Source organism: Oncorhynchus mykiss, chromosome 8, assembly GCF_013265735.2.
Source record: "Oncorhynchus mykiss isolate Arlee chromosome 8, USDA_OmykA_1.1, whole genome shotgun sequence".
Classification (NCBI taxonomy): domain Eukaryota; kingdom Metazoa; phylum Chordata; class Actinopteri; order Salmoniformes; family Salmonidae; genus Oncorhynchus; species Oncorhynchus mykiss.
The window spans coordinates 57420654-57441442 of NC_048572.1; the positions used below are offsets into that span (position 1 = coordinate 57420654).

The 20789-nt window shown below is 42.8% G+C and overlaps 1 protein-coding gene across 3 annotated transcripts in view; it reads left to right on the forward strand.

The window, feature by feature from the left end:
• The first annotated feature begins 590 nt into the window (after nt 1-590).
• LOC110530213 (thymocyte selection-associated high mobility group box protein TOX) overlaps nt 591-20789 on the forward strand; it is a 57612-nt gene continuing 37413 nt past the window's right edge. The window contains exon 1 of one of the 3 annotated variants that reach the window (XM_036985771.1): nt 591-1148. In XM_036985771.1, the coding sequence (XP_036841666.1) occupies nt 1047-1148 (102 nt within the window). In that variant the 5' untranslated portion in view covers nt 591-1046. The remainder of the gene's footprint in view (nt 1149-20789) is intronic. The other 2 variants (XM_036985770.1, XM_036985769.1) reach the window with 2 other exon arrangements.

Here is a 20789-nt window from a genome sequence, read left to right on the forward strand (position 1 = left end):
TACTCCCTTGGTGACAGGCAGTGGCTGAGACAGCAGATTTTCTGACTTTTAACACAGCACTTGTTGAGAGAGGCTAGCGGGAAGGTTCCTGTCTTTTTCCATGGCTAACATCTGAGAGAATTCCGGCATGAACTCCCCAAGGACAGCACATTCAAATCAAAACAGCATAGACAAAGCTAGCAGTAAAAGCTATCAGTCCAATCCATCCCAAAAAAATCTAAAGTGGGGGGCCTCCCGGGTGGCGCAGTGGTCTAGATAGGGTGGCGCAGTGGTCTAATACTACAGTTTACTAGTAGTAAACTGTAGTATTTTTTATGTGAGTATATTGCAGGAAAAAGCTGTTTCACCCCTCTAAAATAATGGGTGCATGATGGCCCTGTACGTAGCCTAGGCTAGTGTACCAAACTAACACAAAGAGCCCACAAAGCTGTAGTCCTAATTTTGGCATTCTAAAGGAATTCAACCATAATGTATAGGCAACGTAAAATGATTCATATAGCCTACAAAATATGTGAAATGCAAGCGAATGCAAGTGACGCAGGCGCTGCATTCACCAGTGCGCCTACTAGGTAGAGCATGTCGCCATACTGTAGCTGCGCTCTTGCCCCTGCCCTGTCTGTAAAGTCCTTTGTATGAATTGCGAGCAAACAGGCAATCCCACCGTGCCCCATTCGCTTGCAGACGACTGTAGCCGCTGGATAGAAACAACTACTGTCGCTGCAAATGCATCTGTCAGAAAGAGAAAGACGCGCAATAACTTCTTCAACAATCGAGTGATAGCCTACAGTTTTCAAAGTTACACCGTTTTACCTTCGTTTACCAAGTCCGTCGTTGATAGTGCGACGTACGTTGATAATGTAAGTTTTTTTCTTTCTTCAGTAAAACCGCGAACGCATGCGAGAGCATCACAGTTTTCCATTTTTAGCATCCAACCCTAGACTTTTGCCCAGTTCGACCATCGGTCTTCATAGTACCTTCAACTTTTGAGGACTCAAAAGTAGACGCCGGAGTGGAAAAGCTTGTGTGGAGATTGATGTTTTACTGAAATGGACGTGAGAGTATATCCACCTCCACCACAGTCTTTATCAGCAACAGATTCTTCCCGATTGGGACCATTGCAGTATCCTGATTCCCCGTACTGCAATAAGGTGAGTCGCATCTGGACGAGGCTATAGGAATATAGCCTATTTGTTTAATGTCGTACAATGTGTTATGGATATGCATAAAAACGCTCTTCAGAAAGTGGAGTTACGCACTGCCCTGAAAGAAAAGTACTTTATGTCCATCCATTTGAAAGCAATGACAACAGGAACAAACATTCATGCATAAAATGTCAGTTATTTCATGTCGTATAAATATTTATTGCTTATTTTACCCATAGCTTAATTGTGCATGGTTGGTAGTGTGTATCGCTAGCTGGTGATGAACGCAGCGCTATCAATGTCAGTGAAGTTTCTTCCAAAGCGCTCAACTGAGTTTTTATCTAATTTAATGACACAAAATAGTAAATGTTTCTGTCATTGCGTCACTCACAGAATTTAGGATAGAATGGAATAATCATCACACACATGACGTATGTTGAATGCAATCCTCTAGCTCTGGTTATGTGGAGTAATTGTGCCTCTGTTACGCACTGTAACTCAACTCTTGTCTTGTCTTGTACTTTCACTATAATAAAATCATTGTAATTTACTGTCTGCTTTCAAACCCACAGTTTAAAACGACTTTCACATTCAGGTTGTCTGAACAGGTCCTTTTCCGCATAATGATACTGTGCTGTGCTGTGTGTGCGTGTGTGTGTGTTGGAGTGTGTGTGCGTGTGTGTTTGACTGTGAGTCCGCTTGTGGGTGCGTTTGTGTGTGTGCTGCTGTGTATGTGTGTGTGAGGGAGAGAGGAAGAGAGAGCGAGCATAAGCGAATGGGGGTAGGGATTTTGAAGGGAGGGAGGGGTAGAGTGGGGTTTGGGGGTTGTACTATTTCTATGCCTTTTGATTCACTGCTCTGTCTTTTTTATATAAGATCTCTGAAGTCTCTGCAGGGAAAATAGAGAGCGAAAGAGGGTGAAAGAGAGAGAGAGAGAGATGGAGTAGGGGCATGTGTCCTATAGATATCATCTAAAAGATTACATTGTACTGTTTGAGCATGTCCATGCAGTATAAACACTATCCTAGATTTTCCATTTTAGCGTTCAGTGTAATGAGATGGCGGGTGGGGGGTTCATATATAATGAGAGAGAGGAGAGAGAGAGAGGAGAGAGCGAGAGAACGACTAAGAGAAAGAGAGAAAAGGAGAGAAAAAGAGAGGAGTGTGCTATAACCAGGGAGAGAGAGAGAGAGAGAGAGAGAAAAGCGAGAGAGAATCAGAGAGAGAATGAGAAAGGAAAAGAGAGTGTGCTGGAGAGAGGGAGAGAGACAGAGAGGGGCAATGAAAGAGATAGAAATGTGTGTGGTAGAGGTAGAGAGAGAAGCCCTAGCGCAAACACATGTGATTGTGAGAAGGGAGCGAGGTATTTCCAGTGCAAACAGACAGAGATGGCCTGTGTGCTGCTGTACGAGGTCTCTGTATGCGCAATTACCCAGTGATAGAGCCACTTCTATACCGACTTCACTGTTATCTACAACATTTGTTCCCAAACTTTTTATAGTCCGGTACCCCTTCAAACATTCAACCTCCAGCTGCGTACCCCCTCTAGCACCAGGTTCTTTCTATATTTCTTGCAGGGCATCACTGTTGTGACTGCTGCTCTGTCTAGGCAGAGGTTCTGTTCACCCCTTGTTTCAATCAAAAGCATGGGTTGATTCTGGCCCATTTCTCCCGAGCTGACAAGGTAAAAATATGTCGTTCTGCCTCTGAGCAAGGCAGTTAACCCACTGTTCCCCGGGCGCTGTCGATTAAGACAGCCCCCTGCACCTCTCTGATTCAGAGGGATTGGGTTAAATGCAGAAGACACATTTCAGTTGAAGGCATTCAGTTGTACAACTTACTAGGTATCATCCTTTCTTTAGAGTAGATTGGCTGTTTGGCCAGACATTCTGTCCGACTCCATCATCTCCAATGTTATTCATGAACAGCTCATGATCACTTGCCATTTAGCCAAGTTGATGCAAAGTCATTTAGAAACCTGTTTAGAGTGGTCCAGAATATAATTTCATGTTATGATTTTGATCTTTTAATGTAATAACATCAAATGTTGGTTGCTATGGCAGATGGGGTTGATTGGTCTTGTTTTGTGGAATTGCAGAAAGAGGGAATTACATTTCCAAGCTTTTATTGATGGCTGGGTACCTTTTGATTTTGTGACAGTTTTCATTGATTTAGAGATGGTTGAAGAAATGACAAGGCTTCATGTAAACAGTCTTCAACGTGCCTTGGATGCATACATTTTGCTTATTGGTTCTAATCGAAGATGATACATCTGACATGTCAGTTCTGTATTCTTGTCATGGACTTTACTTTGTTGTATAGGCACTGTGGTGTCTTTGTCTCTGTGTGTGTGTGTGTGTGTGTGTGTGTGTGTGTGTGTGTGTGTGTGTGTGTGTGTGTGTGTGTGTGTCACCGTTCTGTATGTGAGTGACTGTGTGTGTGTGTTTGTCATCTGTCTGTATGTGTTTGTGTACGTTTGTCTTAGCCTCAGGCATTTTCAATTTAGTGCAAATTGCTGAGCTCTTTGGTGGTCCTGGATCTCTGAGGGGCTCTGGGAAGTCGACCCCGACATTAATACTCTGTCCTTTGTGTTTACTAACCAAGCACACGCAGCAGCTCAGACCTGGGTTCAAATACTATTTGAAATCTTTGAGCGTTTGCTCTAGCCTGCTTGGAGTGCCAGATGGGCGCGGTTTACAGTTTTGGGAGTATTTTATTGGTCCATTAAGCCAGGCAAGCTCAATCAAGCACAGGTATAAGGTATTTCAAATGATTTAAATAATATGTGAACCCAGGTTTGCACAGCACAGGGCCCAGAGCAGGCAGGCAACACAGCAGCATAGCAGTTAGGCTCCCGGTCAGACTCATCCACAGAGAGCTGGCTCGAGTTTTGAATATTATCAACATTACTCATCTATATTTCCATTTTTGGTATTGACATTTGATACTACTGCACATGTACATTCACGATCCTAGCAACAGAGACAACTTTGAGCTTCTAGTCTCTGTCAAGCTTAGTCATCTTAGTAATGCAACTTACTGATTGATGTAGGACAATAGTTCCAGATCTACTTGCTTAACTTGCTATATTACTCACTATACATCACTGTGTCAGCAGTGGTCTCTGATTTAATGAAGAAATACTACATTAACATTCCAGGGTTTTTCCTGGCTCACAAAAGGTCTTCGGTGGTGCCTCAGTTTCCTATGCAGGAAAAATCCTGCATTTTATTTATACTTACAGCACTGTTCTGGATGTGTTGAGAGGAGCAGGAATGTAAACCTGACTACATACCTAGATATCAATCTGTTTTTAAAATGTTCACTACTTCAAAAGCAACACTGTAAATCTGAATCCGGATCCCAACTAACATACATTTACTGTACTACATGGATACAAGCACAATATGTCCCTGTCGTCTTCTGTGAACAGTAAGTTGCTTTATGCATGCGTTGAAATTCATAAGCATGTTATAAAGCTTTAGAAGCCTGCTATGAACCTGTACTAAGGCTTCATAATCTGTGGAATTACACTGAGGGATATCTACGGGGTTGTGGCTAGAGTCAACAGCTTATGTCAACAAGATACTCCGGTGGGTTGGATCAACATACTGTAGATAGATTGTCCACACAGTGTGGAAATGTGCCTTTGGCTTCATTCAATGACATTAGCTACATATATGTTTCCATTAACTTGTCCAGTGATTTTTTTTGTCAGCATTTTAAAAAGTTTGCATAGAAAATAGATGCGACAAAGTTTCCATGTAACTATTTTGCGTCGATAAAAACAGCTGGACGTAATGTCATACCTATAAAAAAATATATGTTTTTTTTCTCAAAAACCTACAGTGTGGAATAAAAAAGTAGTGGCTGAAGTATTTCCATTACCCATTTAGACAAGTTGTGCATTAATAAATTGCCGAAAGCCTCTATGCCCTCCCACCTATCTGTTTCACGTCTCAGGTATACCCCGCGACAGCCTCTATGCCCTCCCACCTATCTGTTTCACGTCTCAGGTATACCCCGCGAAAGCCTCTATGCCCTCCCACCTATCTGTTTCACGTCTCAGGTATACCCCGCGAAAGCCAGCATGTAGGCTAGAATGCAACGCCATGGTGAAACTACCTGTGGATCTGAAATAATTGGATGGTGAAACTTGCCAGCCAACCAGAAAAGCAAGCCGAAGCAATTCTTGAAAGTCAGGACAATCCTCGTCCTGCAAAGAAACATGATTTGTATTGTTGAACATTTTTATTTTGCAAGCAGTAAGGCATTTAAAATGAAACGTGGAGTGGAGCTTTATAAGTTATGTGACGACATCACATTACCGTCACCATTTATCGCAATAAAGAAGGTTAGACAACATTTTAAAAATCCACACCGGTCCTACAAAAAAATAAATAAATGGATCTTTAGAAAGCTTCTCCTATATCTTCCGTTTGCATTACACATGTTGCACATTTTTGTTGTTGTTGCAATATTGCTTTTGTCTAATAAACCTGGATCAATGGATCCTGCCTATGACAGGCATAAAATACATTAACATCATTTGAAACATCAGGATGCTTGATGGTCACACTACGAACTCCACTCATAGATGTGCAGCCCAGTCAGTCATCTTTATGTTCTTCACCGTAGTCATTTGTTTATAGACTCCTGCGGTTGGGTCAATCCCCAACAGACGTTTGGTTGTAAGACTAAGCTCTTCACCCACCCGTAAGATAAAAACCCTGCCCAGTGACCATCAAGCTTTAGTGGTATTAACGGAGGTAGTACTAGGCACACGTTTAAAGTAAAACAGCTTTAGTATTTGAGGGAATCCTCCTCAGTCCTATTCATAAAGCGACTCAGTGTAAAATTGATCATCTAGGATCAGTTTCGTCTTTTCGATCATAACAAATAAGATTATATGGCCACGGGGGACCTGATTCTAGATCATCACTCATGAACATAGGTCCTGGTCCTGGAGTAACCCTTTGGACTACGGTCTTGATCAGATTCCCCATAAACACAGGGTTTATGCAAGTTCTGTAGTAACGTGTTGTATGTGAACGTCTTCAGTCGCACCATCTCAACCAAACCTAGATTTTTATAGCCCCACATATGTTGTCAACATGTCTGTTGTGTTGGCTGCTAAGCACTGTGAGTCTATGTAAGCGTATGTAAATGCCATGCTCCCACTTAACCTATGCTAAGTGCATGCACACTATTCAGCCTTAAAGGGATAATTCAGGATTTTGGTAATGAGGCCCTTTATCTTCTTCCCCAGAGTCAGATTAACTCGTGGACACCATGTTTATGTCTCTGCGTGCGGTTTGAAGGAAGTTGCTAACTAGCGCTCGCACAATGACTTCAGTTTCTGTATTGTCTACTTGTTCAATGTTTGTGAAGTCTGAATTTGTAATTGTTTGTAATGTCTTATTAATTGGTGTTGGACCCCAGGAAGATTAGCTAACGTTACGGAGTTAGCTAATGGTTACAAAATTCACAAATTCACTGGAAGTCTATGGGTATCTGCTAGTTTTTGGGTATCTGCTAGCAAGCTAGCAGATACCCATAGACCCCCAGTCATTGCACTAACACTAGTTAGCATTGGCTCAATAAACTGCCTCTGAATTATTTCATACTGGACACAGTGACATAAAAATGGTATCCACGAGTTGCCCTTTAAGTATCCCTTTAAGTAATGTACAGAATACACACATGACAAATGGACCTCATTGGCTGTTCTTTTTGCTCAGATGCTTTTCCCATTACTAACATCATGAGTAATGATATCAGGTCAACTCTGACACATAATTACTTCACATTACCTTCCTGCATGTACTATGCTTCTTATATGTTTATTTCTTTGTTATCTTCGCTAATAGGATATAATAGAATAGAATAGAATAGAATAGAATGAGCCTGGTTTCATAAGTCATGTGCCTGGTGATATTGAAAGTCTTACAGATGTAGGATCTTAATCTGATCACTATTTTGTTGCTGAGAATTTTCCTGCACAGAAGGAAATGCAAATATGAAGCTTCTTTAGTGTTTGCAATTTGCACTTTGACATTTCAGACTTGATTTGCCCTAACGAACAATTTATAAGCGTCTACAAAAAAAGTATTCACATTTCCTGTTGCTGCAGGATAATTCTCTTGCTGTAGTAAACTGGGTCAAATTAAGATCCTGCATCTGTATATATTATTTTTCTCCTCCTTACAGTTTTCCCAACATTGCCCAGCTATACGTAACACTAATCTGTTGTTACACTGTAAACATTCACACAGTAGGATAGAGCCAAGTGAAAACCTCTGAGTCAGCTCTCTATCTCTCTCTCTCTCTCTCTCTCTCTCTCTCTCTCTCTCTCTCTCTCTCTCTCTCTCTCTCTCTCTCTCTCTCTCTCCCTCTCTCTCTCTCTCTGTTAGCTACCTCAGAGCACTAGGCTGAGGGCTTCCTAAAAAGCCAGGCCTAATTGCCAGCTGAATTCCTGCTTGCTGGTAACAATAGCAGGGACTCTTGTGAGTTCCTGTGCTGCGGCCAGCGGTCCACGGTTCACTGGGCGCTGTCGAAAGACATCGGGCCTCTGATTGACAGCTTTAGCCCAATGCCAGCAGAGGATTTAATTGCGCATCATGTGTGCCTATTGGCAGATAGAGAAACTCAGAGGAATGGCTATGTGGAACTGTGGTGCTACTGTAAACACATACACAGACATATGTATTCTTGCACATTTGCAAGCGAGCACACAGAGGACAGGTTGCTATCCGACAACTAGAATGACGTTGATCTGATTCTGATTAGTACATCGTCTGAGGTAATTGGGTTGTTTGTCCGTATCCATTTGTGGCCTGACATGTTTGTCTTTTTCCGCTAAGCATTAGAATAGGAGGACAGCTTGTTTCTGAGTGCTGTTTGATGAGTGACTCATGGAACAACATGACATAGAATGGAACTGAACTGCATCATCACCTGGTGATGTCATGCCAGGTTCAATATGGATTTGGGATGTAATGATTTTCTCATAGTTTTTTAATGGTCAAAGGAAAGTGTACTGTACATTTCCTTTCGGCTGAGGTACCTGGCTAATTGTTTCTACTGTGTCTGTGATCGTTAGCAGAGATCGAGTTAGATCGTTCTGGTCAATGAGTGTCAGAACTTTTGGAAAATAACAGTGAATGGATGATTTGGCATAGTGTGAAATTCATAAATTCATCATCCCTACATAATAATAATAATAAGAAGAAGAATTTGCTGGGTGCTTACATTTGTGCCATTTCACACATGTAAAAGTGTGTATTAATACGCATGTGTGAATAGGAAATGTTTTTTTTTTTTTTTGCATATCCCAACTCTCTCTGAGACACCCTCAGAGAGTGGGGCTACGGCCATTTTAATTACGTTGAAAAGTCAGTGGTCAAAATCACCAGTGTGTGTTTACAATCTCAGTGACTGTGTTGAATATATCACCAATGACTGTAATGGTTTTCTCAACCATATGACGCTTAAAGAAGGACAGCTTCCAACTTCTGTCAAATCTGATCCAAAACCCACTGCCTCAATCCTTCATAATGAGCTGGGGGTGATGGAGTGTTACAGAGACGAAGGATCAGCTAATTAAGTCTCTGAACATAATGATCATAAAATCTGGACTAGTGTCGGTTCCAGTTTGGCGCGGTTAGCCATGTTTTTACCGTCTGTATCGTACCCTGAGAATCCCTGGCACCGAATGGTGATAGGGATCCGTCTGCCGAAAAGCGCAGACACACACACATGCGGGAACGCACACACACACACGCACACGCACACACACACACACACACACACACACACACGCGCACACACACACACACACACACACCTCCCTGGCTTGAGTGTGCCCAAAGATAGGCCACATATGAATGAGTGATTAGGCTCCTGGTTTGATACAGTCCAAACAGATGGGCCGTGAATAACAGATCTAGTATTGCCTAATTGTTTGGTTTATTCTCCAAGCAAAACATATTGCAATCATTTTCAAATTAAGAGAAACCCCCCCCCTCGTTTTTTCGTAGTTGATGGATCGAGTGAGTTGTTGTGGTGTTTGGAGCTTTTGGAGAAACGGTAAGGTTTTCTTTATTATGGTATGACCATTATTGACGACTACAGTGACCATTATTGGCTACTTTCATGTGTTTAGACTGCCTGTCATAACCATGATTTATGCATCTTCTTTCTTCTTAGATAATGACTGTCTTAGCTAGTGTTTTTTCTGTCAAATTGCTCTTTGTTTTGTGTGCCTGGATAATCCTTTGTGTAATGTTCTTTGTGGGCGTATGTGTGCGTGTGTGTTTGGTGTGTGCGTGTGTGTTTGGTGTGTGCGTGCGAGCAAACCCTTAACAATAGTGTGTCTCCCATTGTCCTGTGAAGGGTGGTGTGTCTCAGTGTGTGTGTGAGTGTGTGACCTTCCTCCGCTGACTCCTCCACCTGCTCCAAGGCCTTTTGGCTCTGCTGCCCACTCACAGCCCTTTATACCCAAGTGTTTAAGTGGCACCTGTCCACCTTTTGATGCCTGTACAGGCTTCACTGATCTTAGGACCTTTGTGCGTGCGTACCTGTTTGTGTGCATGCATGTGGAGGTCAGATCTTGTTTCATGACTCAGGCAGGTGGACCTTATTGCTTACTGTATCTTGGGTGGGGTTCTGGGCGGCATCATTATCATCATCATCATTTGGAACATAGCCCATTGCTGTCATTCTATAGTACCATCGACAACTCTGATGCTATAAGCATATTCGGGGGGCAGGTAGTCTAGTGGTTAAAGCGTTGGACTAGTAACCGAAAGGTTGCAAGATTGAATCCCCGAGCTGACAAGGTAAAAATCTGTCATTCTGCCCCTGAATAAAGCAGGTAACCCACTGTTCCTAGGCCGTCATTGAAAATAAGAAATTGTTCCTAACTGACTTGCCTAGTTAAATGAAAATATCCCCGCACACTGTTATCAAATAGCCCAATACCAACAACAGCAGATAGCTTTGGATGCAGTAAACCTATAAGGTCTTGATAGGCTACTATTACAGATTAAACTGCAGAGCAGAGCAGTTCTCGTATCCACTACAAGCCACAGAGACAGATAGAGCGGTCCGCTATTTATAATGAATGATAATTTATAAATGGCCTCCCACGTACACATTAAATAGGTCAAGAGGTGGGTTTGACCTCTAGCCCTATATCTGTACCCTTATCCTCCTCGATTCTACGGCGTTGTAATTCCCCCCAGTCTTTTCTCTGCGTGTTTTCAGTCTACTATATACAGTATGTGGCCTGAGAACAGCTGTATTTGAACTTACCATCGAGCCAGAATAGCAGTGGTTGAGAGAGTAATTGCATGTTTGACTTTGAGGGAAACTGCAGTAATTCAGAGCTCATGGTCGACTTTGCTGCTCCGAAGCGACGCACGCCCTTGCACTTCAGTTTTAAACGCTAGGAGACCTATGTTTTTTGATATATTGGTAGACATTTTTGTGGCACCTACTGTGGCACCACTGTATAACTGGTTGTTATCGTACTATTACGCAGTAGTTAGTTACCCGGGAAAAAGTCAGGTAATTCGTTTACTGGGTTGCCATATTCTCTACATTTACATTTGAGTAATATATCTGAAGCTCAGATTTTGTATTATTTAGTTGTGGTTACCTGGTAAAAACGTATGGTAGCCTAATCAGTTTACTGGGCTGCCATATTCTCTGTGCGTTATGTTACCGGCATCATCATCAATATCAATTTACAGCCATAATCAAATAAGCAAGCATTTATATGCAGTGCCTAGGCAATATAACACAGGATACGATTTGAGAATAATATGTACAGTAACATAATGCATATTATCATGAGAAGAGAAGGAAATCGGAGGAAACTGAGCGAGAGGACTAACATCAAGGGCATTCCACTAGCAAACCAGCTGAGTCATATCCAATTTAGTTTTGCATCAGTCAGAGACTCTCAGTGGTTTAGTATGGAGTGCTAGACCAGACCATGAAAATTCTTCCTAACCAGGTTTACCCTACACAAAATAATCTCTCATAAGAAAAGATGCATAGCCATGCTTAAGTAAAGGACTCTCCCTCGCTGTCTATTAAATATTTTTTTTAAACTTTTCATATGGGACTGCTTATAGGTTTTTGCTATTGGTTGTGGGGCATTCTAAATGTTACAAAATGTGTAGGGGAAATCATATTTTGGGGTTTAAACGATAATCATATTTACCGGTGAAATATTCCTTTCCTGACTCAAAATGACATGTACCGACCCAGGTCTGTGCCCTGCCCATATCTACTATATAAGTTATTCACCAAGGCCTGGAGTTTTCCCTTGTCTGTTCCAGACTGGAGAATATAGTGCATTCGGAAAGTATTCAGACCCCTTGACTTTTTCCACATTTTGTTACGTTACAGCTTTATTCTAAAACGGATTAAATTGTTTTTTTCCCCTCATAAATCTACACACATTAACCCCATAATCAAAAAGCAAAAACAGGTTTGTGTGTGAAAATGTTTTACAAATAAAAAAAACGATATATCACATTTACATAAGTATTCAGACCCTTTACTCAGTACTTTGTTGAAGCACCTTTGACAGCGATTACATCCTCGACTCTTCTTGGGTATGAAGCTACAAGCTTGGCACACCTGTATTTGGGGAGTTTCTCCCATTGTTCTCTGCAGATCCTCACAAGCTCTGTCAGGTTGGATGGGGAGTGTCGCCGCACAGCTATTTTCAGGTCTCCAGATATGTTCCATTAGGTTCAAGTCCGGACTCCGGCTGGGCCACTCAAGGACATTCAGAGACTTCTCCCGAAGCCACTCATGCGTTGTCTTGTCTGTGTGCTTAGGGTTGTTTTCATCAAGGATCTCTCTGTACTTTGCTCCGTTCATCTTTCCCTCGATCCGGACTAGTCTCCCAGTCCCTGCTGCTGAAAAACATCCCAACAACATGATGCTGTCACCACCATGCTTCACCGTAGGGATGGTGCCAGGCTTCCTCCAGACGTGACGCTTGGGATTCAGGCCAAGGAGTACAATCTTGGTTTCATCAGACCAGAGAATCTTGTTTCTCATGGTTTGAGTCCTTTAGGTGCCTTTTGGCAAACTCCAAGTGCTCTGTCATGTGCTTTTTACTGAGGAGTGGCTTCTGTCTGGTGGAGTCCAATCAAGTTGTAGAAACATGTCAAGGATGATCAATGGAAACAGGATGCACCTGAGCTCAATTTCGAGTCTCATAGCAAAGGGTCTGAATACTTATGTAAAAGTGTAAGTTTACTAAATGTATTAAAAAATTATAAAAACCTGTTTTAGCTTTGTCATTATGGGGTATTGTCTGTAGATTGAACAAAGGGAAAAAACATTTAATACATTTTAGAATAAGGCTGTAACGTTTTAAAAAAAGTGGAAAAGTCAAGACGTCTGAATATTTTCCGAATCACTGTATATTATGTGCTCAGGAAACTCCTGGTGCTATCTGATGATAACACCTGCCTTGCATCCTTATAACACTGTCCGTCCTGTTCCCATAGTAACAACAATGCCTGTTCCCTGCTCATGTCTGTCCTGTCCCACACAGACACACATCGGTCTAAAGTTGTCTTTCGGCACTGATCTAGGACCAGCGCACTTTCCACCATATCCTAACCCCAACCCTTAGTCTCCAAAACACAAAAATGACCTCAGAGGTGCTATTTCGCCCTATTCCCACAGGCACAGTCAGTCTGTACAGTCTGTACTGTACTGGACAGTCGCCATGGTAACAGGTACTATGGCTGTAGCGTGAGTAAAGGGTTCTGTCCTGCACTCTGTCCTGCGCAAACAGCAGGCGCCGTGGAGGCAGGGTGACATGGCAGATATATTACCCACTGTGTAAACCAGCAACAGCTGCACTGTTGTAATTAAACCCAGGTTAAAAAGGGAGAACCCTGCGCAAACAAAGGAGTCTGGTTACTATACTGAAGTGGCGGGTCCTGAGGTGTAGGGAGCGATTAGGTGTAATACTCAAATTCTTGGTCTATTTGAGACTAGGAGTCAAATGTTATGGATGAAATTGCCCCTAGACATATAAGGTCAGTTTGGATAAATGCGCCTGCTAAATGACGTGTATTATTTATTGATATATAATTACACTAGTTTAGCATCGTTGTCCCTAATGCCATGGAATTCCATGGTGCTCCGTGTGTATGCCACCTTCCTTTTGGCAGTTCTCTATGTTAAAAATGATTGGGATACAGTTTAAATTGAGTAGTTCGACGGCTATACATCAAAGTATATTTAGCGTTGTTTATTCGAGTCTAGCTATCTAGCCTATCGTAGCACAGTTCTGTGGTTGTAGCCTACGCTATCCCAGACGCATAGGACTCTCTCTGGGTTTGTCTTCCTCGTGGTCTGACAGCGCCAATGAGTCTCATCACATCTGTGTCTGTTCCTGTTTATATTGTACCTATCTATATGTTAATCTCATCTTACACTCACTCATCCTACACTCACCGGACAGTTTATTAGGTACACCCATCTAGTACTGGGTCGGACCCCCCCCCCCCCCCAGAAACGTTCCACAGGGATGTTGGTCCATGCTGACGCGATGGCTTCACGCAGTAGCTGCAGAATAGACAGTGGTACATTCATGCTGTGAACAGCCCGTTCCATCTCATCCCAAAGATGCTCTGGTGGGTTGAAGTCTGAACTCGCTGTCATGCTACAGGCAATGTTTTTCCACTCCTCAACTGTCCAGGTGTTGGTGATCGCGTGCGTACTGGCTCCGCTTCTTCTCGTTTTTAGCTGATAGGAGTGGAACCTGATGTGGTCGTCTGCTACAATAGCCCATCCTTGACAAGGACCGACGAGTTGTGTGTTCCGAGATGCTATTCTGCACACCACTGTTGTACTGCGCCATTATTTGCCTGTTTGTGGCCCGACTGCTAGCTTGCGTGATTCTTGCCATTCTCCGCCGACCTCTCATCACGAGCTGTTTTCGCCCACAGAACTGCCGCTGACTGGATGTTTTTTGTTTGTCGCACCATTCTCTGGAAACCCTCAACACTGTCGTGCGTGAAAAGCCCAGGAGGCCGGGCGTTTCTGAGGTACTGGAACCGGCGGGCCCGGCACCGATGATCATACCACGCTCAAAGTCACTTAGGTCAATCGTTTTGCCCATTCTAACGTTCAATTAAACAGTAACTGAATGCCTCGATGCCTGTCTGCCTGCTTTATAAAGCAAGCCATGGCCACGTGACTCACTGTCTGTAGGTGTGAACAATTTTCGTGAACGGGGTGTTGTACCTAATAAACTGTCCACCGAGTGTGTATGTAAATGAGACACTAGTGGAGGTGTGATTCATGTTCATGCTTAGCGATAGGGACTAGTCATACTCTAGCTAATATGACGGTACTAGCTAGCCAAGGCTTCATTGCAGCTGGTATTAGATTTAACTTTTTGCCCTTTAGCTATACTGACTGACTTATAATAAGTCAGTTCACTAAAGTAGATTAGGCTGAACCACATATGAAGATCATCACAAGTTAAATTGTCTTCAAGAATCGCTGCTAGCAGCAACATCAATGATGAAGTCTCATATCCTTCTGTATCCTTTTGGAATTATGTCACTTCCTGTAGCAGAGAGCCCCATATTCGCTCTAGTATTATGTCTTTGTCGAAGTGACACATACACCATATATACAAAGATTCGGTTATTTCAGCCACACCTATTGCTGACAGGTGTATAAAATCGAGCACACAGCCATGCAATTTCCATAGACAAACATTGGCAGTAGAATAGCCTTACTGAAACTCTCGGTGACTTTCAACGTGGCACTATCATGGGTGCCACCTTTCCAATAAGTCAGTTCGCCAAATGTTTGCCCTGCTAGAGTTTCCCCTGTCAACTGTAAATGCTGATATTGTGAAATGGAAACGTCTAGGAGCAACAACGGCTCAGCCGCGAATTGGTAGGCCACGCAAGCTCACAGAGCGGGACCGCCGAGTGCTGAAGCATGAAGCGCGTATTAATCGCCTGTCCTCTGTTGCAACACACACTACCGAGTTCCAAACTGCCACTGGAAGCAACGTTAGCACAAGAACTGTTCAACGAGAGCTTCATGAAATGGGTTTCCATGGCCGAGCAGTCGCACAAAATTCCAAGCGTCGACTGCAGGGGTGTAAAGCTTGCCGCCATTGGACTCTGGAGCAGTGGAAACGCGTTCTCTGGAGTGATGAATTAGGCTTCACCATCAGTCCGACGGACTGCCAGGACAATGCTACCTGCCCCGATGCATAATGCCAACTGTAATGTTTGGCGGAGGAAGAATAATGGATCGGTGGCTGTTTTTCATGGTTCGGGCTCGACCCCTTAGTGAAGGGAAATCTGAGAACTACAGCATACAATGTCATTCTAGACGTATGAGTTAATAGAACATGTTACAGAACACTCTCCATGTAACACAGGTTCTCTATTAGAGTATCCCAATCCTTCTTAATTTATGATTACTCCAACAGACATACAGTAGATTATACATAACAGCCTCTGTCTGTCAATATGGTCTCAGGTTTAATGATGCATTAGTCACTTGATTCTGGTGGAGATGCTTCCCTAATTGTCCCATGGTGATTTCCTGATTAAAAGCTTAATGACTGAACAAGACTCGCAGAGTGAGTTTTGATATTCATAACAGATGGTGGAAATATTTACTTTTTTAGAATTGAGTAGATGAAATGTAGAGTCCGTCCAGGCCTAGTTTGTTCTATTTGGGGACTTATAAACTGCTCATTATTGATCTAATAAGCATTTTACCTGTTTGGCATTAATCACGTGTGACAACAGGTGAAGCGAGAGAAAGAGAGAAAGAGAGAGAGCGTCTAAATTGGAAAGGATGCCGATTCATGTTTTAATGAGGCATTGCGCAAGGCGTTCTGCCAAGAGAAAGATTCGCCCAACATCTGAATTAATTGGTCTGGAGGTTAGATTTTAGATTCACATAATGGGACTTTGACGCAAGGTTATGTTGGGGGGGGAACACAATGGCTGAAATGACAGCTCAGTTACTAGTCTGTTATCAGGTCCCATGGGTTTGCATTTGTTCTTTGTCATTGTACAAAGTAGTGATTGTGTGTTTGCGATGTGTAGTTGAATGCAGTGCGTATACCATATAAATAGGTTTGTGTGGTTACATATAACATGCCTTGTGTGTCATCATACTGTGAGTGATTAAATATAACTGTTGAGTTGTTTTTGGTTGTGTGTGCGCGCGCGATCATGTTATTTTCTGTTGTCATACTGCTGCACGTTGTACCACGGCATAAAGTAGCACAAAACCCATCCCCACCACTTCAAAGTAGAACACGCAACAAACACTTGTTGAGCTAGAAATAACCTGACCTACCTTTCAGCTGTAGCATCCTGAGTTAGACTGATCAACTTTACCTTGTTCTAAACACGCTGCACAGTGTGGTTCTTCACACTACAGCGTTTAGAACAGTAAAATAGGAAATAAATGTGTTGTAGTTACAAGAGCAAACAAGCAAATCAAATATTTATCTTAGATTATGCACGGTCTGAAAGACATTCATGAAATGAAGGCGCTATAAAAACCACATTTTCTTCTTCCCAGATGAAAAGGAAGGCATCATATCCTGACTTGAAGTGCGAGGGCATAGCTCAAACCTCTGGCGTTAAATCATCAGAATGTTTTGATTACACTACACATCGTTATCGTTTTCGCCATTAAAAGCCCCTTATCCTCTGTCATTTTAACGAACTCCACAGAGACTCGTATTTTTTACCACTATGAAACACAGCGCCTTACACCGCTCACTCTTGTCTTTACGAGGCGGTGCCAGAGAGAGGGAAACGCTACCAATTCAATCAGAAGCAGGCTATGATTTATATAGGCCCGAGTCCCTACCCCCCCCCCCCCCCCCCCCCCCCCCCTCTCTCTCCCTCTACCCAGTGATATGAGCCACAGCAGGGCTCGGCCTGACCGTTACAGTCATACATTACAGTGCTGGGACATAGAAGAAGACACACTCAGCCCTGCTCCAGGCACTCACCAAATTGCCATTTGGAAAAAAAGAAGGGAGAGAGAGAGGGAGAGGGAGAAGTGGAAAAAGAAATCACTTGGAGATGTAATGCTCCACAGACAAAGGTTGTTCATCAGGGCTGTGATTTGGAGTCCAAGATGACTGCCACTCTTGATATTGAATACTGGGGAGCAGAAACAGAGATACAACACTCCTTCCCCATTTTACTCTCTCTCTCTACGTCCTCCACCCCTCTCTCTATTTTCATCCCCCCTCTTTCTCTTTCTCTTTCTTTTTCATTCTACCGGGGTCCTCTCTCTATTCCTCTCTGCCTATTTTTTTCTCCCTCTCTCTTCCCGTTCCTCTTTAATTTCCCACTCTACTCCTTATTCCTCTCTCTCTATGCCTTCCCTCTCCTTCTCAATTCCTCCCCTCTTTCTCCCTCTGTCTCCCTCTGACCCCTCTCCTCCCCTACCCCCTTCCCCCCTCCCCTCTCTCTCTCTCTCTCTCTCTCTCTCTCTCTCTCTCTCTCTCTCTCTGGCGACCCTGACCCACTTAGCTAGCTGCTTGTTATTCAGACTAGGGTTTATCCACAGAGAAAGTGTGTGTAATTTGGTTTGACAACAAAACCAGCCATGCTCCTCATAGGGTAGGCCTACCTGATATCAACAGCACTCCCCACACAGCCACAATGTGATAGTAGAAATGAAACACTATCAGATCGAGCCCACTGTGATGTTAGAGTGACAGAGAGAAAAACCACACACATTTGCAGTGTTGAATGGAAAGAATTGGTGATCTGAATAGGATCTTTATTTTGGGGGAAAAATGCTTGCATGCTGCAATAGTATGTCAAGACACTAAGATAATATATTTGATATATGAAAAGATATGTGTGCATAAAGCAAAATTAAGGGTTTTCGAGATAATGTTGACCTCCAGGTCTAATTTTCACAAGCTTTGGGTGTCATCACTAGGGCTTGCACAATTACTGTATAACCGTGCAACTGACGGTTTTGGATGAAGACCGTCATTAAAGTGAAATAACCATTTGTTTTAAAACCGCTGACCGAAGAAGGGACGGCCAGGCATTCGTGCGGTTGAGTCAGTTTCTGCGATAACAGATTTTTTTGTCATGTCAGTTGAGTTGAATCAACAAATCACAGCACAGATTGATGTCACACTTCCTGCTTTTACTTCTTGCTTTTACTTCCTGCTTTGCTCATATAGGTACACTCGCAATGACCGGCAGTCCACCCACTATGCTATCGTTGACTTGAATGGGGACGCCCCTTCTATCCATTAGTTTTGTTGCTATTCGAACGGTTATGAGGGAGACCGCGGTCATTTGGCCTGCCAATTACCGTCATCAACAGTTGAATGACCGACACAGCCCTAGCAGGAAAACTGCATTGCTATCCACTGCATATAGGGGACATGTTTTATTATAAGATAAGCATTTAGTTGCCACACAAAAGCTCTCAGAATACAGGATCTTCTCACGATTTGGTTTTATTTTCCTCTTCTCCGGGCTTCTCAGAGCAAAACTGATGAAGAGTGAAATAGGTTCCGCTGTTTGATTCACATCTTAACACGTAAGATGGAAAGAAAATGACAATCACCACAATATCCACTTTTTTTCTTCTCTTTTCTCTCTCAATCTTTTTCTCCCTGACTTTGTCAATGATATTCTAGACAGGGGACAGTATGTCGTCTGTATCAGTCTGTTTGCCGAAACTGAAAACGAGGGTTAGCGAACTAGCGAGTTAGCGTAGCTTCCATGATACGAAACTCTCTTCTGTGGTTGTCACTACATTTAATCAGACACTTTTCTCCTCCACACCTCCATGACCAAAACGACTTTAACGATAAAAGAGATTACCCCGTGCCCATCTGCGTCACAGGAGCCTATCGAGTACAACCAGGCAATAAAGGAAAGAGCACAGGTGCAGAGGCAGAAAATAGAACTCGCTCTATTTCATTACAGTATGTATCAGCGAGCAGGAGATCTGTCAGTTCGGCACATATCATCGTGCGCCAGAAAAAGCAAATGGATAAAGCCAATTTGACAAAGGGGTCAATATACGGCATCCAATAAAAAATAGAATCTACAAGAGCTGTCAGGGGCTATAAACATCACAGTAATGACCCAAATGCTCAAAAGAAATGCATTCAGATCAGATGGTTTCTCTCGCCTCGCTCAATGGCGTAGTCTAGTCTACTCTGCTTGGGTTAGTCTCTAGTTTGCCTTTTACGATGTTTACTGTATATTTGAGATAACTGTAGATTGATGACGAAGATGCCACACCCACGGTGCAACATCGTTTAACACGGTATCTTGCAAAGAGGCTGTGAGAGACACTGAAGCGACTATGGCCACTTTGATTGACTGACTATTAGTGTTGGGAGGAACAAGGCTCCTGAGCTAAACAATGGGTTACTGTATCATGCACCGAGACTATCCATCATATCCTACTGCAACCCAATGGGAGCTCTTTAGAGTTGACAGCAAAGAGCATCTATTGGTTTATCTGAGTCAATGGGCAGGATGAGATATTGCCAATTGTCGTAGAGGTCAGGGGTTATATAGTTGAAGTCGGAAGTTTACATACACTTAGGTTGGAGACATTAAAACTCGTTTTTAAACCACTCCACAAATTTCTTGTTAACAAACTATAGTTTTGGCAACTCGGTTAGGACATCTACTTTGTGCATGACACAAGTAATTTTTTGAACATTTGTTTACAGGCAGATTATTTCACTTATAATTCACTGTATCACAATTCCAGTTGGTCAGACGTTCACATCCATTAAGTTGACTTTAAACAGCTTGGAAAATTCCAGAAAATGACATCATGGCTTTAGAAGCTTTTGATAGGCTAATTGACATCATTTGAGTCAATTGGAGGTGTACCTGTGAATGTATTTCAAGGCCTACCTTCAAACTCAGTGCCTCTTTGCTTGACATCATGGGAAAATCAAAAGAAATCAGACAAGACCTCTGAAAGAAATTGTGAACTTCCACAAGTCTGGTTCATCCTTGGGATAAATTTCCAAACGCCTGAAGGTACCACATTCATCTGTACAAACGGTAGTAAGCAAGTATAAACACCATGGGACCAGCAGCCATCATACCACTCAGGAAGGAGATGTGTTCTGTCTCCTAGAGATTAATGTATTTTGGTGTGAAAAGTGCAAATCAATCCCAGAACAACAGCAAAGGACCTTGTGAAGATGCTGGAGGAAACAGGTACAAAAGTATCTATATCCACAGTAAAACAAGTCCTATATTGACATAACCTGAATGGCCTCTCAGCAGGGAAGAAGCCACTGCTCCAAAACCGCCATAAAAAAGCAAGACTATGGTTTTCAACTGCACATGGGGACAAAGATTGTACTTTTTGGTCTGACGAAACAAAAATATAACTGTTTGGCCATAATGACCATAGTTATGTTTGGAGAAAAAAGGGGGAGGCTTGCAAGCCGAAGAACACCATCCCAACCGTGAAGCTCGGGGGTGGCAGCATCATGTTGTGGGGGTGTTTTGCTGCAGGAGGGACAGGTGCACTTCACAAAATAGATGGCATCATGAGGGAGGAAAATTAGGTGGATATATTGAAGCA